A 19,229-nucleotide genomic window follows, 5' to 3' on the forward strand; every position below is an offset into this window, starting at 1 on the left:
CCTGTCTGTCATTTATCCGCTTTTGCTTTAGAAGCGAACTACACAGACAAATGTTGCACAGCAAAGATGTCAGACCGACAAACCACTAAAACCCCGGCTTCCTGCACAAATACAACCACTGAAGCAGAGTTTTTAGAAAATCTCCACGAGCTCCTGATGAAGTGGCCTTAGAAAATCTGGTTTTGTGTGCACGAAAGTCCTTTTTTTTTTTATGTCTGTTTATTTTATCCTAGAAATATGCATATATGCAATCAAAAGGCCCGAAGATTCAAATCTAACATCTGACTGACGTTGAAGCTGACGCTCTCGCATGTGCTGGTGTGAACTTGGCGACTCTTTCGCTCTAACTGACGCCTTTCTGTCTCAAGCTTCGTCTCACACCCATCTGGCACCGCCGCTGACCTCACTCGAGTTTCCCGGCGAGCCCGAGCAGTGCCATCTGCTCGCGGTGCGTTTACGGGTGCAGCCCTCGCAGCAACATGTGTGTGTCATGTGTGAACGTCTACTCAGTTTGTTGTGTCACCGCTTATGAAAAATTCCTCATTCTCCACCTCCAGCACTCCAATAACACAACTCCTTGCCTGAGCTCAGCACTAATCCTGACAGGAGGAGGAGGAGGTGAGGCTGACGTGCCAGTGCGTCGTCAGTCTGCTGAAGTCATGTGTTGCCTCACGACAAGTAAGCAAACAGTTTGACTTAAACCCGGGCTGTTTATTTTTTTTTTTTTAAATTACGTGAATGATTCATCCTCATCCAAAGTAGACAGAAGCAAAGTCTCAACCAAGGTCTTGCAGCTAATTCCTCTGTAGGCTTTGCATTACAGAATTTTAAAGGCTGTCACTCTCTGATATCACCTTTTTCTTTTTATTTTAAAGATAATTTTGACAACTCAGGTCCAACAAAATGTTTAAATCAAGACCTTTCTTTGGGTGAAATGTGTGTTTTGCTATATTTCATGTTTACGTTGAGAAAGACTCTCCTAACAACAATACCAAACTACAGCTGTGTTTCCATTAAAAGAAAAATATTTTTGAAAATCCATTTACATGTCACGCACCACATGGAGTCAAATAACGTTTTGTGGCATATGCAAAGAGGCGAGACTGTGAATAATATAATTGTCAAAATTGCTCTTTCTAGTTGATGTTATCATGTATAATATCAATTAGATAATATTAACATTACAACAAGAGCACAGGAATGCAGCTGACACTTCCAAGCAGAAATTAAGGAAGCCATGACAAATTAATATGCCAACATTTCAAACATCCACTGCTCCAAAGGACAACTTCCCAGGGTAAGCTGTTGTTCCTGAACCACCATTTGAGTTGCTATCGAACTTGAAGTGTCCACCCAGGACCTTACGATGCTGATCAGTGTTTGGCTGCGTCTCACCCGTAACAACACTGCAAACCACCAGGAGCACAGCTTCCTCATTTTCCATATCACTTCCACTACGCCTCATACCCCTTTTTGAATAAACTGCATTAAAACAAAATATGTATACTTTGATCCTATTTTATGTTTCTTGTGAACATAACTAAATTAGCAAATTATACTGAAACAATTCCAACAACTTTTGTGAGCATGAACATTTCAACAGAAGGACCAAATAAAAAAAACAGCAAAAAAAAAGAAAAAAGATTCCACTTATCGAATGCAGCTGTGGGACTTTTGGAAGTAAACACAGGATCTCCCCCTTAAAATTACAATAGAAACGTGTGTATTCTCTCTCAAGCTTCACCGCTGAAAATAGGCAGAAGAGGACATTTTCAAACCCTTCTCCCAGAATAACATCAATTTAGGCACAGACGTGGAATCATTCCATGGTGTTGACTCACAAAAGCTACAGTGCTCGGCGATCTCCTCGGGATAAGAAGTGCCATGCAGCACTGTGTGACTAATTTGAAATACCGTGAGCATAAATGATCCTTCAAGAGTGAGGTTTGAAAGCATTCCAAGCAGCTCGTGCTGCAAAACAACTGCCTTTATTCCCCGCAGATAAGAATAATGTTATTGCATAGGCTATACTTACCCGAATTCTAACATAGCATTTACAACCATCGTACCTACAATTGTGAGCGCAACATGTGTACACCTAAGGACAGAGGTATGCGTGGCCTGGCGTCTCAGGGAATGCTGAGCAGCGCGGCGGAAAATGTGCCATTATTAGTGTTGGTCTTGAGGAGCTCAAGCTGTGACCCCTGAACCTAAACACATCTCTGGCCCATCAGGTCTGAGCGAGCATAAACCTGCCACGCAGGCCATGATACGCGCCAGGAGAACCGGATTTGAACTAATCCATGCCTACAAGGAAGTGGTTTGTTTGGCAGTGGGGGGTTTATTTTGTCAATTTGGGGAGATTAAGTCTTATGTAACAGGTCAGTCATATGGACGAGAGCGACAAGATCAATGTCTTATCTAAGAGGCCTTTAAAAACAAAAACAAAACAAAAGAACAGGAGGATACCCTGTGAGAGGATGTTGCCACTCAACACTCTGTCACCCACAATTTCTTAGTTTAGACTGGCCAGGAAAGGCAGGAAACTGAAGAAAAAAAACAATTAGAGAAGGAGTCTCAGTAAGTGGAGTAAAAAAAAAAATCCCCATTTGTCCACACACACAAACATCCAAATCCCCCGGTGGACTTGCAATCATTCCCACATTTAGACCCCATCCCATCTCCGACAACAGCCGCCACCGCACCCCAGCAGAGGAAATGCCAAAGTCTTCTGAAGTGGAGCAGAACAGCCTTGCAGTTCACATCCACAGTGAAGAGCTGAGAGGGCTGGAAGGGCAGGAGAGCCACTAATAGCAGGAAGTTGTATGAATAATAGCGGCGCAAGGACGTCACGGCCCTCCATCCCTCTGGCATGCAGAGCTTTGGCCAGAGACGCTCTCTGACACGACCAGGGGCGTTCACAAGTCTCCACTAAAAGTGTGTGTTTTGTGGTGTAAAAAAATACTGTTCAACTTTACAATATTATAATTTTTTTTATGTAACGATAATACAGCCTTCAAATTAAAGCCTCAGTGTGTTAAACAGTCAGAGAACCGACTGCTTGACACTTCTGGTTTAATGATTTCCGTGTTTTTGTTTTTGTATTTATTTATTTTTTTAATAAAGCTGTAACCCAATACTTTAGGAAAAATGTCACCAGGGCAGAGGAAGACAGAGATTACATAGGAAACTTTTTTTTTCCCTTAAAAGGAAGTGGGTCTCTTGGTGAGTGACTGAGGCGGGTGACTGTGTCAATCCAATTTTCACCCGGGGATTACTCAGACTCTCTCCAGATCAGATCTCGGCAGCGGAGGCACGTAGTCTCTGCTATTCCAGGAAATTGTTGCAAATCACAACTGGTGAGGTTGTAGGAATTTTTCCCAGTCTGGAAATCTGACAAGTGGTATTAAAGCGACTTGTGACTCTTGTATCCTCTGCATCTGCCCTGGATTGTCTGAAAGTAGCTGCTAAGTAAGTTACAAAGCTTCAGGGACGTTTCCCTTAATCCCAAGATCTTAAACCGGTGGTCAGATAGCGCTGCAGGTGTGCGTGTCTGGAGGTGGCTACAGTTCATGGCTTGCACACTTGAGCTGGTTTGGAATCCACGCACCAGTTTGTTGCAGTGGTTGTGCGTGTGTGTGTGTGTTGCACGGCACGGTGACTTTGTATGTCGTCTCCCCCCCCCCCCCCCCCCCACACACACACACACACACCGGAACAACCTCCTTTTTTGCTCCTTGCTCTTTTCCTCCCTATTTGCTGAAGTGTTGCCCATTTTCGGAGCCAGTTCCCATGAAATTGGCCCTTGTTTGACTTGTTGGGATATGCCTGCACTGTAATTGGCTCCTGGAAAGTCTGCCAGGGGCCAGTGGGGGCCGATCCTGAGACAAAAGTGAGAGTGACAGATCCAAAGCCGCCGCCTTCGCCCTCGCAGCCCCCTTGGAACCACATCAGCGATTTTCCATTGAGGGTTTTCTTTGGGCTTGAAAGGAAAGATTAGCAATCACGAGCATTAAAAGAGGTCTTTTAAAAAAAAATAATAATAATGAAGTTGCGTCACCGCGCTCTGTCTGTTGAACCTTTCCATCGCAGCACTTTGCAATATTCCCCTCTTTTGCAAACAAAATGCGAGGAAAGCTACATTTTGCTGCACAGCCCTGCTAATATCAGGCTGGCTACTCCTTTTTAACGATCCGTACGTGCCGCTCTTCCCAGTGCAGCGACCCAGCCAGCGATGTCATTACGCTTTCCACTCTCTCAACAGGAGGTGGGGCCTTTTTTTTTTTCTTTTTTTTTCTTCTCCCGTCACCGCAAACTTAAGTCTACTCCACCAGCGCACACAAAGCCCAGTGTGCAGTTCGCACAGTCTCCTCCACGCTGGGAGCGCGCTCCCGCTTCGGATCGTTTGACGCCGCCGCTACTTCATGAACCTGCACGCCTAAAGTGTTTCTCTCTCCAGTTCCTCCAACCACTTGCAGGAAGCTCAGAGCCTCGCTCGAACATCGGGACCAGTGACGAGAGAAGCTCGAGCGCTGTGGAAAGTTGCTTTATTTATTATTTTTTCTTTTAAGTGGGGAACATCATGAACAAGAAATCCGTTGACCTTGATACCTACAGCCTGTCGCTGCTCGCGGCCAAGGAGGACATCCTCAACCCTCGCTCCTCCACCAACTGGTAACTAAAACGCTTCCTCACGCACACGCACGCGGAACGACGCTCTTTAAAACAGAGCGAGGCAGCGAGGAACTCGACTTTGACGGGGTTGCCACCCGTACGAGTTGCATTCAAGCCGGAGGAGTTTGAGCAGCGACCTGGGGCGGGTGTAGGAACGCGTTCCATCTCGTTTTTATTCATCATTATTTATTTATTTATTTTTTAGCGTCGCTCTCTTGCTGTTTTGTGCTCACTGAGCGCTGATGTGCGTGGTCAAGATCGGCGTTCAGACTGTAATTGCGCACGCACGCCTGAGCCCGCATCACATGGGTAGTGCGTTGACGTCCCGTTTCCGCACGGGAGCCGTTTCTTCTTCTTCTTCTTCTTCTTCTTCTTCTTTCTTTCTTTCTGTGCGAAAGCTGCGTTCTTTGAGCCCCGGGGATTAAGTTTCAGCCGGTGGCCCGCTGCTGATCTCTGACAGGGCTCGTCTTTCACGGAGAGGCAGCCGCTTTAATTTCTCACAGAGAAGCTCGGGGCGCACGCATGAGTACCATCCGCAAGACCATAATAATACGTTTGGCATTAACTACTGTCTTCATCGCAGAGTTCCTCTGCACACCAAACTCAAATGCATTGTTTTTTTTTTCATTTAAATGGACTTGATGAAACGCCACAGCTGCCTCTTATTCTTGGTACGAAATCATGCTTCAAATCATGCCAAGAGTGCAACCCTGAATTGTTTCGGCAGTGAACCTCAATATTTTCCCAGTTTCCCCCCATCTGGGCTTCTTTTCGAAAATGTCAGACAAAGAGTTAAACTTTCAGACGTGAGCCCACGTCACTCAGCAGCCCCACAGCCAAACCCTCCACCTCACTCCATCTCCCTCTGACGTGGGCTTGGTTGCTCTGCTGCCATGGCGACCCGTCCATCTTTTCCAAACAATCAGAAGCTCCAGTCCTGCTTGCTGTTCTTGTATTCCATAGTTTCTTCTCTCTCTTATGGTCCTTCTTTCCACATCTCCACCCACTTCGATTTAGCACAGCGCAGCAGTCATCCCGGACCCAAGTGAACATAGACCTCTGAACTCTATGTAGTAAAAGGAGTGATTATGTCTCTTATCCCCCACCTCCCTCCTGACCTCCTGTGGTGCCATTCAGGCTGATTGAGGTTGCCAATAAGGCGTGTTTACCCTGGCCAGCTCACATGTGACATCTCCATGCAGGAGTTGGAAAAAAGGTTCCTGGCCTGAACGGTCTTAGTTTCCATTCTTTCCTGCATTTGGAAACACTTTTCCATGTTCAGGTTAAGGTTTTTTTTGTCCCAGAGCAACAGTTTCACATTGACACGTTCCTCTGTCAGCAGTTTCTTACTGGAAATTGGATTTCCCCCTCCGCACTGACACCTCAAGTTTGAAGCGTCCTTGCGACCCCTTGTCTGTTAAAACACGCACAGATCGGTGTGCGACATGCACGACTTGCACGCTTACGGGAGAAGACAAAGAAAAGTAGAGGCAGAAATCCCCCAGCATTCAGTGGGCCCACTCGGCTCTGAGGCAAAATAACTCCGCTGTGGCTGAGGACAGAGGTGGGAAGGGGGCCGGATGATGTCATGATTCCCACTGTCAAACCACTGAAACAGACACCAACCTCGCAAGGGTACGTCTGTGGGTTTTTTTTTTTGTGCTGGGGCGCACGTGCGTTTGCATGTGAATGCGTTGGTCTCCGAGTTGGTCTTTGCATCCTCGCGGAGACTATTGAGGGGTACGGACGCTAGTTTTGTTGAACGATTCCGCCCCCTCTGTGTGGCCTTGAGGTCCCCGCGTGTATTATCTAATGGCCTTGTGTCCTGAATGGGAAACAGACCCCTTTGTAGGCGAGACTCCAAAGAAAACGGGGGTGGGGGGAGCTGTTTCAATGCGTCCCTCATTCAGACCCCTCTGCTCAACGTACAACCTTGGAGGTCTCTCCCCGCTCTCCCAGATTGCCGGGTCCCACTCGTTGGCTGCGCCGTCTGCATGTGTTTTGCGTTTGTGCTCGCTTTGAAGGACAGAGACATTGCAAGTGCGTACTAATCTGTTGCTGAGGAAGTACTTTCAGTGCCTTGCAATGTAAAGGAGATTGAAGCTGGCAAGTAGCTGCTGTGAACACGCTAAAGCAGACGCTTTGGCAGCGCTGACCCTCCCATGTGTGCGCTTCTTCTTCTCACTCCTGCGCAGATGCATTTTGATCATTAGCCGTTTCCTCTGCACATTTTTGAACTCTCAGCCGACATGCGCAGTGTAAATGAGTGCTCCAAGCCCCCTAAAGCAGAGGATGAGCCTGTGCTGCCAGGTGTCAACCCTTGCACCAGCTTAGTTACGGATGCTGAAGAAGATGGGAGGGGGTGAAATTCTGCAGCATTGTTTGAGCCGTGCTGGGAAAATCAGAAGGGGATTCTTATTGAGCTCCGAGGCCATTATGAGTTCCTGTCATCAGATTTGGGTGTGGGCCGTGTATAAACATCTGTTGGCCCTGCGAAGTTTCAAACCCGCCTTCTCCCTAGGCTTTTTTGGAGAGCACCACTTGGACACAAGAGTCGTCCACGTGCAAAATGGTTGGACCTTGTCCTCTTGCAACGATGATTACAGTCAGCAGGCAGCCAGTATCTGATTTCACTGTGATATCAGAGTGATTCACTGTAGGCGGACGCATCCTTCCTGTTTTACCCGCTATTCATGTGTCGATCTCATAGTCATTCTGTGTTCAGAGTGTGAAAAGGGGACGTGTGTCGCAGTCATAGAAATTAGAGACTGGTTTCATGTACCAAACAGGACAAAGGCTAAGTTAACTTTGACAAATAAAAAAAGTTCTTGAGTTTGACACGTTAGACATTATATGGAATGATGGCACTAGTGTAGGTGTCACTGTCACCGTCCTGCAGAGGAAGTGGGATTGAGTCGGCAGGTCAAAGCAGCTTAACGCGACTGAGGGCTACCAGTGGACGCAGAGAGAGGTCATTGCCTAAGCCATCAGCTGATGTTGACTGGTTGCAGATCAAGTGATTCAGCTGAGACGATGGCTTGAACTCACCTTCTCCGGTTTTCTTAAATTTCAACCTAACCCACACAATTGAATGGATGCATTCTATTTTATGTTGTTCTTCAGCAACTATGACCACTCCTGTATTGTGATACAAAACAACATTTAACCTACTGAACTAATTCATGATATGGTTCATGGTCCTTACATTACTTTTTTATTTTTTCCATTTTAACTATTATTTTTGCTAATGACAGAAGTTCTACTGAAATCCTGAGTAATCATCTTCAGAGCTCCTGAGTTAGGGCTCTCCTGTTGTTGATAAATGGAGAAGCCTTCACTTCCATGCAGGCCTGAGGTGTTTGTGTTGCTGCTGCTTGCCAAAATATCCACAGGCTCATGCATGATTTAGCTGAAGAGACCTCAACTGTTCCTGGGTCTAATGTTACACACCTGTGAGTGAGAAGAGGAGACAGTGTTGCATTTGTGTGTAGTTGTGTGTGCAGTCTTTGGGTCTGGAGGTAAGCGCGCACGATAGCCTGTTATCATGCCCTCATTCGCTGCCCCAAGACTTCCTCACACAGGGGTCTGCTTTTTGTTTAATCCCTTCCCTTTGCACACACCTACCAAATGGCGTGTGAGCTGCTGAGTAGCATTTCAACAGTGAAGTAAAGCCTCACCTGAGTGATGGAAAACAGGCAGTTGCCTAGGTTTCCTCTGGCTTGTTGGGATAAGGCTTCAAAGGCCACACACAGTGCTGTTATCAGACTCAATGAAAAACAGGATGTTCAATCAAATCCTGATAGAAATAAGAGTGTGTCTACGTGGCCCAAACTTAACGTTACTTTGAAATGGTTATTAGCTATAGATGCTATTGTCACTCTTCCTCAAGAGCTGATGGACATGACCCTTCCGGAAATCATCGCTGTGGGTCAGCGACATCACCCAGCACGCAAGCTTGTATTTGTTCCCGTCTTTTGCTGCTGCATTGCTGCATTTGGGAAGGACAAAAGAAGATTATTTTCACGTTGGGGGTTTTAATAACACTGGAGTTTGTGGTTAAAATAGAACTCTGAATGTTGGTATAATGTGGGACTTCTAATCTAGTATTATCTGATATAGAAATCAAGAAAACGGAGTTTGGAGAGTCATCAGTGAGACCTGTCTGTATTTAGCCTGTCTGTGTGTGGCACGCTGGAAGCAGCGAGCACAGTAATGGCTGTTATATGTATCGGTGTTTGGACAAACTCAGATAATGATTCCAGCAGTGATCACCAAACAACTGCTTACTAGGTCCCTAAACATTGTTTAGACTCCTCCGGGCTCTCGGATCGGATGAAGCTTCAGCATAATAACGGGTCTCAGGTATGATGAGACAGGGCTTAAAAAGATCCATCGTGTGTGTGTGTGTGTGTGTGTGTGTGTGTGTGTGTGTGTGTGTGTGTGTGTGTGTGTGTGTGTGTGTGTGTGTGTGTGTGTGTGTGTGTGTGTGTGAGAGACTGTGTTCCTCAGCGTTCAAAGCACCGGGTGCAAGACCACAAATTGACAGCGTGTTGATGTTTGACTTGTAATTGCGCCTTTGATGATGTTAAAAGAGGGTTATTAATGTTTCATGACTTGATGGCTGTGTTCGGCATCCTCGCTTTCTTGAATTACAAAGCGAGTGAAAGAGTTATAGAGCGCTTAAATAGATGATGTAAAATAGATGAAATAAAAGCGTCCAAAGATGCTGCGGTAAGCAGGGGTGGCATCTTAGCCTCCACTGATTGAGATAGATAATTGGGAACAATAGCCCTTAGAATATGTATCCAGAGGTCTTTGACCTTTCTGCCAACCCCTCTTTTGTTCTGTCAAGTGCCTCAGCACAGCTGACCTTAATCCACCCCTGCACATTGTTTCCACTGAATATCAGTCGTTTTCATGCCCACACTCGTAGACACAACAGATGCGTTATTGTTTATCCCTTCGCAGCTCGACATCAAGGCTGAGATTCAAGTCACAGAGTAACTCCTGCCAGTACTGCTCTGGGAGCAGTCGGACAGCATTCAGGCAAACTTGATGAAAAATTAGAGCTGCGTTAAGACTCAATGTTTCATCTGACTAACAGGCCTAAGGTGTAGCAGACATAGCGTGTTGACCAAGGGTGTGTCAGACAGCTGAGACAAACACATGTACCGACTCTTCAAACACTGCAAAGAGGATGACTGTGGTGTGCATGTTGGTGATTAGTGCATGTGTGTGTCAGAAGCCTATCTGAGCTATTATGGAATGTCAAAGAATTTCTATTAACACTTCTATTTGTCTATTAGTCAAGTGCTTTGGATCAACACAAGTACTGAAGATCAACAGTCCAGACCAAAGCACAAAGAGAAGATTTATGGATGTTGTGAAAGAGGACATGAAGTTAGTTGGTGTCAGAGGATGAATGCAGAGGATGGGGATTCTCCATGAATCTTCTTTTTTAACCAAGCTACTGACTTTGCAAAGGTCTAAGATGTCATCTCTCATGAACTAGCTTTACAGGAGAAAAGCTAGTGTCCTTCCTCTGCAGTGATGACTAGTATTAAAGTTATAACTCAAGGGAAGGTGCAACCACAATCATATGCACAATAACCGGTCATCCACTGTGCAATATGAAGCCATAAAAAGCGACTTCACTTCTTGTGTTGGGTCAATTAAGAATCATGGAGGGCGATCTTCTCGACAGCACTTCCCGTCATCAGTGTTAATCAAAGGCCGCACTGGCACGTTGTGAGATGATTGTGAGTTATGTTGTGCTGAGGAATTCCTGGGAGGTGACTGACCGTGATTTCAAAGAACTCTAGACCAGAAATGTCAGAATGACCCGCCAAACTTTTCACAAGTTATCTTTGAACTCTTGTGGCACCTACCGCATCACACTCACGCCCAGCTGATGAATAGAATATGTAATCTTTCAATTGCTTTGGAGGAAAAATAGTATGTCTGATTTTCAACAATTGGAAAGGCAGTGGACCTTTGCTTTGACGAGAGTCGATGTCATAACGGATAATTGTTTCTTAAAAAAAAAAAAATAATAACACAAAATTGTATTCAGCGTTAATAATAGTGTATTTGTACTTGCCAGTGCCTGCATTAGTGTTGTGAAAGCGTTATTCAAGTTCACTTTCAAACTGTCTTGTCATGTTTTTGCGTCGTCTCCTTGTCGGCGGGCCAAAGGGTAACACCTGCGCTGCCTGACAGCTGCCAAACCTCTTGCGGGAAAATAACTTATACTCCCATGTTTTTCTTTTGCGTAATTGCACGCTCTGAAGCCCCATCAGGGAGACAGTGGCATTTTACACACCGTTTGAAACGTGTTATGACACTCACTGTTAGATAAGATCAACGCTACCTCCCTCTTCACCAGCCAGCCACTCTCGTTCCCATCACTTCTCTCCTCGCCACTAAGAGATTATCACTTGCAGGAACTCCTGTCTCCTTGTTTGCTCACTGGCTGCTGGCTGGGCCGGGTTCTCGGTGCGTGGAAAGAGTCTTGGGGCTGTGTTGTCCTGACGACACTGGTGGGAAAAGTTGGCCCGATTGTTCAGGAGCGGGGCTGAATGGGGTAAGCGGGGGGCGTGCAGAGAGGGACACGGGAGGCTGGGAAGAGAGGAACCAACTGAATGGGGGAGGACTCCAACGTAGGTAAGTAAATAAAGTAGGACGGGACGATGGGAAGACGATGTGAGAGGGAAGTGGAAGGGAGACTGTCAGACAAAGTGGTCTCGAAGGAAGGCCGGGCCTTGTCTAAGGAGGAGGACCATGGGAAGATGAGAGGGCTGACAGGTTTAGGGTTTGGGAGGAGTGAGAGACACATCAAAGTCCGAATGAGGTCAGAGTGGGAATGTGATACCGGAGTTTGCCGTGTTTAGTCGAAGGAAATGGCCGAAGATAAGATGCCATCGTGTTTTAATGGTCCCATAATTACTGTGATGTGGAGCAAGGAGGCTGTTTTGTGCGCGCGTGCACGTGTGCGTGCGCCTTGTGTAACAAGAACAGGAAATGCCGGAGTCACCCCACTGGATCATGACACTGGCGGAAACCCTCCACTCTTCGTTCCTCCCTTCTCTCCTCCTGTCTCCAGCTGACCTCCCTGTAAAAGTCAACAATTTGCCCCATGCAGACACACAACAGCTTCCTAATGTTTGCTGCCAGGCTCCTGACCTCAATAAGCACATAGTGCTCTGCCCCCTGGAAACCTCCCATACACTCTGACACTTTGCCATTGGCTACCATTGTTAAATCCACAGGCCAACCAATTTGTACCTGTCCACATCCCCTGGTGTTTTACATAGTTTTCCCAATGTGAGACCCATCTTTTAAAATGACTTTTCTCCAGTTTTGGAGCACTCTTGTGGCATTACACTGTGTACACATTTGATGTTGGCTCAGTAGTTTATCTTCAATGATAAGTTCACTTTGTCCTAGGAATATAATACACTACTTCGAAAAAGGTAGCGATACAAGGTTTTTTCAGAAAGGACTTTAAACAAACCATAGTTTAACATAACACTTAATTTGACCTTCTCAAGGTCTAATAATCAAATATTTGATATTTAATAAATGCAGACTGAACTTTCTTGAAATCTTTATTGCCCACTGGGCCTTTGGCCAAGATATGACGGTGCAGTGAGATTTTGGATATTATTACCTCTATTCTGTTCTTCTCTATTCAGGCCACATGTAGTTTTCATCTGCTTGTTATTACACTGCAATCTCTTCAAAGTAGAACAACATTGCATATTTCATATGTAAAAGAAAATCTATATGTCTTGTTCCTGCACTTCTGAAAACAAAAGAAAATACCACCAGTTACACTTTCTTATATTATGAGGCAGGGTTCTTTAACTGTTTTCACTTCATGCTCCTTGCTTCATATGCAAAGCAATGAACATCTGCTGAGCGAGCGACAAAATGTTGAATGACGATGTAAGTGTATGATGGGATCGAGCTAAACGTGCTAATGTGCTAAACATGCAAAAATAATGCTGGATATGATGCTAAACTCAAGGGTCGCCTTCTGTTACCGCTCTGTTAACATACATAAGACTTTCCCCAAATTATTCCTTTTGAAATTGTTCTATCATTCAAAGATGGGGATTAATATTCATTCAGCTTTTTCTACTTCGAGACCCAGCATTCCAACTTTGATGGCGCATGCATTTGAATCGACTCGCCCTACTGCCCAGTGTGGATAATGTTACACTGAGATAATGGTGTGGCCAACTAAATGGCACGCGTGCGGCTCTATATCCACTCTGACCGGCCAGTGTCGTCAGTGGATTGACGGGTGGTTGCAACATGAAGCTGATTGTTGTGACTCTGACACCCTCACAGTTCATTACCATGAACGACTCCAGAGCTAGCAGGGTGTTTTCACTGGATTTGTTACACTGCTTTGATTCAGTAGATGGTGACTTGAATGAAGTGGGGTATTTAAAAAAAAATTGCTCCCTCTTTGTCTCTTTGTCCATCCCCCACTCTTTCCCCTCGGCTGCGGCACAGAGAGGGCCTGTTTTCTCTCGCTGCGCCTTTGGCAGCGACTTAATTACTTATTTGTTTGGTTTGTCATCTTCTAAACTTCACTGGCTCTGTGTTTTGCTGAGGGCTGAAACTTTTCTCCCTCCCGTCCTCCTGTCAGCATTCCATCCAGCCTCTTGGCCGCTGACTGGTGTCACAGCCCAGGCGAGCCGTTGATCGAAATTTGTTTTCAGCCAGCTCCTCTGCTTTTCACAATTCCGTTGACCCACACCCCTCTCACTTCATCGCTCGCAGGTCACATAGCTTCAGCGGCCTGTAATGGTCTCCAGAGGAGTCTAACGTGCCCTCCACCCATTGTGACATGCTACAAATCAGTCAGTGTAACTTTGTGGGTGGATCGGAGGAGCAAGTGGGTCAAAGAAGCAGCCAAGATTCACTACGACTCCTGCAGCTGTTTTAAAGCTAAACTTGATATGTCAGAATAAGCATCGCCCCACCATTGCTGACAGCTACAGAATAAGCACAACAAGATGTTCACAGTGGAAAGCTTTCATTTATTCTCCTCAATGTTCTCCATTTATATGTGTTGTGTGTGCGTGCTTTTTTTTTTTTTTGTTCTTTTTTGCACAGATACCCAAAGCAAGTCGAGAGAGCAGCCAGCACAATGGTTTGGAATAACACAAGGCCCACCCCAGCACGTTTCAACATCCTGCAATCAGGCTGTCAGAGTTTTCAGAAGAATTCAAAGCATGTGAAAGCCAACAGTGTGCTTCGCATGCTTTGGCGTATTCTGGAGAAAGTTGATACGGACCAGTATAGATCTTGTTTCGGTGTTGTTGCGCTTCAATAGCACACCAGGTAGCATTGTTGTATGAGCATTGTGGTAAAATGAGACTAATGCATCTGTGTGCGTGTGTGTATCCAGCTGGAGATACTAGACCTGAGTTTTATTTGGTAATTGGATCAAGGTTTCTGTGCCAAGTGCAGCCATTAGATCTTAAGACAATCGCGCAGCCTTTGCCAAAAGTTTACATAAGGCCTCTCTCCCAGCCAACATTACGTCCGACACAATAAAACCTGCCGAAAAGTCCAGACACCGGAGACTGATATAGGCCAGTAAGTGTTGAAACCCTGGAATACTCGGGATTCAAAGTCAATTTATTGCCGTTGTGTCAAGATACACACCAAAGGGCGTCGATATACTGATTTTCTGATACACTATCCTCCTCCTTTGGCATTGGCTGAATTTCCTTCCCGTTTGAGGCTATCACGCAACGTGTTGCACAGCAAAAACAAATATTCCATTTCACACTGTGGACCGCTTTCAGCTTGAGGATGTTGTTCTGTTAGGCTGTTTATGTTTGACTTCACTCAGCAATCATCCTGTCAGCTGCTGCCTGGGTGTGACCTGTCTGCTGCCTTTCGACTTTGTAACCAAACACCTTCACTGCTTCCCATGTATGTCATATATTCAAAGACCAAAGTAGAACCATTTATTGTTAGAGTGGATGTTTCTTTGTTTTCCTCCAACCTATAAAGACTTAAGCAATTTTGGGATAACAATATGATTTTATCAAAAGAAAGGGCCTTTGTGCTGTGCTTCAGTCAGTCCCAGTGGTTTGGATCCAAGGCCCCTCGGGTTTTTAGAGCTCCTTAAAACAATTTACAATCACAATTAATTTAATGAAATGCCACCTTAAGAAGATGTACTGACAGGCTATGTGACCCCTGATGAAAAAAAAAACAGTTCACAACCCCAGATTTTTACCAGACTATAATTATGAGAAGACTTTTCGTGAGCTTTTCACCTTTTCCAGACACCGTTTCTCTGGCTCCCGTCGGCAGTCTGTCTGCATGTTGCCCTGGGTCGACACACTCGTTGCGGGTCAAATCATAGGCCAACGCTGGTGTTCACATAAACACTGTCAGTCAGCAGCAGCCTCTATGATGTCGACATCCATGTTTCATCACTTAATGAGGAGCCGTGGGGTGAAACACTGATTAGAACACAACTCTAGCTTAGTGACTCTATATGGTATTTTTAACCACTTGGCTTCACTCAAGGAAAACAAGCCTCTTTCATTGCAGCACATTATATTTCATGGGCCTTTGGGGTCACTGTGTTGAAAAGCGGCCCGGCTGGACTTTTCTTTTTTTGCCCATTTTTGGCTAAAGGAAATGTTTGCCAGTTTAGGGACGTCTCTTGTGTTCCTCACTCCTGCACAAAGTGAGAGAGGTAGACGTGCTAAATATAGCACTGGGAGCTCAGGTCAGCTTAGACTTGGGCGTAAGATTTCACAGGAGTGAGAACACATCAGAGGAAGGAGATGAGCAGAAAAGCTTGTAGAAATATGACGAATGTGATCGAGGATTGAGCACGAACTGTACTTTTGGAGAAACGCAGGTTTTGACGTGCTTGTTCATGACAGGCATTTCACAAATCATATGCTTCTTTACTTAATGCTTAATCTTTTGAGTGCATGGTATGTACGCTGCATTCACACTGAGACATGTTAGAAAATCAGGTTTACTGTTCACCTTAAAGCTGAAACAACATTACAAAGGTGGCATAAAGGTTAGCTAACGTTAGCATCTGCTAGTTGGACTATGCCACAGAATTTGGGCAACTTCAGTGCATTGATGTTGTGCTTTCTGTCAAGTTTACCTGTGAATAAATGTTAGATGGACAACACTGCCCATTACACAACAACTGTCTGGTTCCTAGTGGGACTGTAGAAATATTTTAATGTATCATAAACATCTTACTTTTAGTTGTTCATGGTGTCACCTGCCTTGCCTAGGCTTTATGAAATGAACCCGTACGAATTTATCTCAAATAAATTTACTCTTGTTTGTGCTGTGCTATAAAATAAACTTGTCAGACATGTCAAAAGAAGCAGCACTGTGAGTGGAGGAGCTCACCATCACACCAACCTCAAACAGTCACCGACCGCGATGCAAATATGGTGGGGACTGGTTCAACCTCAGTTCACTCATCGATGGTTGTATAATCCAGTTCTTTTTCCTGCATTCTGATCTGATTTCAGTCATCACTTTATAAACAGACATTCTCCTGTTTCTCTGTTCAGAGCTACAGGAACGGTATTGAAACTTACAATTTTCAATATCTGCTGCAGTAACATTGCTTTGAAATGAATTCATCTTCAGTCATTCATCTAATATGCAAATATATCACATTAAAGCTCATGCTGACATAGTCAGGCACTGCTAGAGGTAATTGCATTGTAAATTATAATCTAAACCTCAATGAGTCTGCAACCCTCAGTCCACTATGTCCCTGTGTATTTGTTTGTTGAACAAGTTCTAAACACTGCGCTGCATTCAAGCGCACTGACCTAAGCGTCCGATTTGGGATCCTGCTTATAAGTACGAAATGGGCAAAAAAGACAAACAAACAGAGAGATGATGTGATAGAGAATTTCATCCGGCTGCGGAAATCTGATGGGAGCTCGGAAACTTCTCGTCTATTTTCTCATATCTTTCTCTTCATGCTCAGTTTATCACAGCGCAACGGCGTGCATGACCACAAATCTCTCATATCTCCCCCACTGGCAACGGCGGAGCAAATAAATGACCTATGAGCCTGCAAGATCTTTCTGTCAGAGAGGCGCAGAAGAGAATACCGAGAGAGGAGTCTGGGGGCTGCAGGCGGCAGGCAGGGGGAGGGGCTGACGGAGATGAGATATTGCCTCGGTTTTGTGAAGGAGGTATGTTGTGTGAGAGGATTTAAAGTGGGAGGGGAAAGAAATATGTTTTGTGGGAGGCGGCGGCGGGGAGGGGGGCGGAGGTAGGTGGGTGGGTGGGGGGGGTCAGAGTAATGACTTGGCGCCGACGACGGCGAGATATCCACGGAACGGTATGGGGACGGAATGGGACGTGAGTGGAGGGAATGTGAGGGGCGGTTATTGGTTTCCAGGGGCTAAAACGTGTTCCTGCGCGGCTCATTTTGCTTATCGCGCAACAGTAGGAAGTGAAATGAAATGTAAAATGAATGAAAGGTGTTCCGAAAAACTCGAAATGCATTACAGAGGGCGGGGGGCGTGGGGGGTGTGGGGGGGCGGTGGTCCATGTGATGAAAATCTCTCAAAGTCTTATTACGACTGATGACATAAGGAATGGAGCTCAGCGTGTTGGAAGTATTTCCTGAGCAGCGGCGACATAGTGGTGCAGTGGAACGCCTGGACGAGTGAAAACGAGGTCCTCAAAAAAAAAAAAAAAGAAAAGAAAGAAAAGGAAACCAAGGCCTTCCTCCAGCTTCCAACTCGGCCCGTCTGCCTCTGCCGTCTCCGTCGTGGTGCGTTTGGAGGCCCCGCTGGTCCAAAACAAACCCTTTAAGAGTCGTCGCGGGCCCCGAGCTCGTATTTTGCAGCACGGCGTGCATCTGTGTTTACGTGCCGAATGCGAACCTCCGACGTTGCGCACTCTGTAATAAGTGGCTGTTTATTTGTTTTACAGTGAGCGGCCAGCTGTGGCGGCGGTGATGCGCAGATTAGTCATCGCTCATTTTTTTGTCCCAAGGAGAAAAAAAGGAGAAGAAGAAGCTCAGTGCTGTTTTGCACGGTGCCGTCGCCGTTTCTTCTTCTTCTTTTTCTTCTTCTCTTTTCTCCCCTCCGCCCTCGGTTTCCCCTCCCCTCTTTTAGCACTTAGGTCATAGCTGGCTGGGTTTTGAGGTGGGCTGGATTCAGACTCAGAATGCCGGCTGTTTTTCTCATCACACGCTTTTCTGTGTTAAGGAATCATGCTTTACATCTGCCCTGCTGCAGCTTTTAAAAACAGCTTTACGGCTGCTGCTGTTGCCACATCAGAACTTACCAGTGTTGTTTGTAATTCCACTTGAATCAACAAGAACAAAAAAAAAAAAAAAAGGAGACTCCGGGACATCAAGCTTTCTGACTCCATGTGACACCACAGCAAGTCAAGTCTGCTGGATCCTCCGTAGCTTTCAGGCCTTTTTTGGTGTTGAATGAATGACACAGAAATGTGAAATGTTCACATGAAGCCTCTTGACGCTCTTTTGCCTCCCTGCAATTTGATTTGTGTGGATGCAGCCCAACCACACTGATTATAACTTTAGATTAAGATAATTTATTTCATAAGAAAAGAAGCAAATATAAAGATTGATGCATTGTTGACCTGACCTGAGCGTTTCCTTCGTCATTTGATTGATACGGAACTGCTGAAAACAAACTGAACGACGCGTCCTGAACATAATTGACATCATTTTCCTGATCTCCTCCCTTAAATGGTTACTGTCCAATACCATGTTAGCAACCGTAATGATGGAGGAAAGGTTGGCTTGCTCCAGTTTAGACTGTTAGCTTGGTGGGCAGGCTTTTTTTTTTACCGCTAATACTAGCTAAACAAAGTTTATTTAATATAGTATTTAAAGAAGCAGGAGCGGAGCATTTGTGCCAAAATGGTCCCTCTGCACTTTTGATTTTTGTCTGCGTGCTGAATTAGTATTATTATTGGCACAAAATGAAAATGTATAGTTTGTCAAGGCCTTTGCACTTTTTACTGTGGAACCTCCCTCTCTTGGCAAAGGATCCCTATCTATGCACAGCACACACTGATGGCACACCATACTGAGTGGTTTCTGCAGGTTTTGTCACGAGGTGCCGTTGCAGTATACAGAAACACAGTGACACTACTTTTTAGGAACAGACAGCGCTCAGAACTGCCAACACTCCCAACTTTTCTTTGCCAGAGGTCGTGAGGGTGTTTGGGTCACCTACCAATTCGGGGGGGCCAACGCTGCGGGATAGTTTCAAGTTAGGTTTTTAAGTTTTTAGAGTCTCTGTTCCAAGAATTCTTGATAGACGAGGCGCAGAACATTGTTTTGAGGCCACACGGCCAAGTTTAATATGGCTTTGAGTTGTGGAGATTTGTCTGCTTCCCCGTTGCAGCTGCAGGGGCATCTCGTAATGTTCATAAGATTTAGAATTATATTGGAAAATGGAATAAATGGACTTTTGATTTTGATTTTGATCCTTCCTCGACTAAATTGTGCGTGTTTGTGTCCTCGCTGCTCTTGA

The 19,229-nt window shown here is 45.4% G+C and overlaps 1 protein-coding gene across 9 annotated transcripts in view; it reads left to right on the plus strand.

Annotated features, from left to right (window-relative positions):
• Nucleotides 1–4,293: 4,293 nt before the first annotated feature.
• Nucleotides 4,294–19,229, plus strand: part of LOC142899915 (uncharacterized) — a 29,887-nt gene continuing 14,951 nt past the window's right edge. For 4 of the 9 annotated variants that reach the window (XM_076043844.1, XM_076043851.1, XM_076043853.1 and 1 more), the window contains exon 1: nt 4,297–4,674. In XM_076043844.1, the coding sequence (XP_075899959.1) occupies nt 4,583–4,674 (92 nt within the window). In that variant the 5' untranslated portion in view covers nt 4,297–4,582. Of the gene's footprint in view, nt 4,675–19,229 lie in introns of all 9 variants that reach the window. The other 5 variants (XM_076043845.1, XM_076043846.1, XM_076043850.1 and 2 more) reach the window with 4 other exon arrangements.

The sequence above is a fragment of the Nelusetta ayraudi genome, unplaced genomic scaffold, assembly GCF_046127955.1.
Source record: "Nelusetta ayraudi isolate G7.1 ecotype Tasmania unplaced genomic scaffold, CSIRO-AGI_Nayr_v1 ptg000078l, whole genome shotgun sequence".
NCBI classification, from domain to species: domain Eukaryota; kingdom Metazoa; phylum Chordata; class Actinopteri; order Tetraodontiformes; family Monacanthidae; genus Nelusetta; species Nelusetta ayraudi.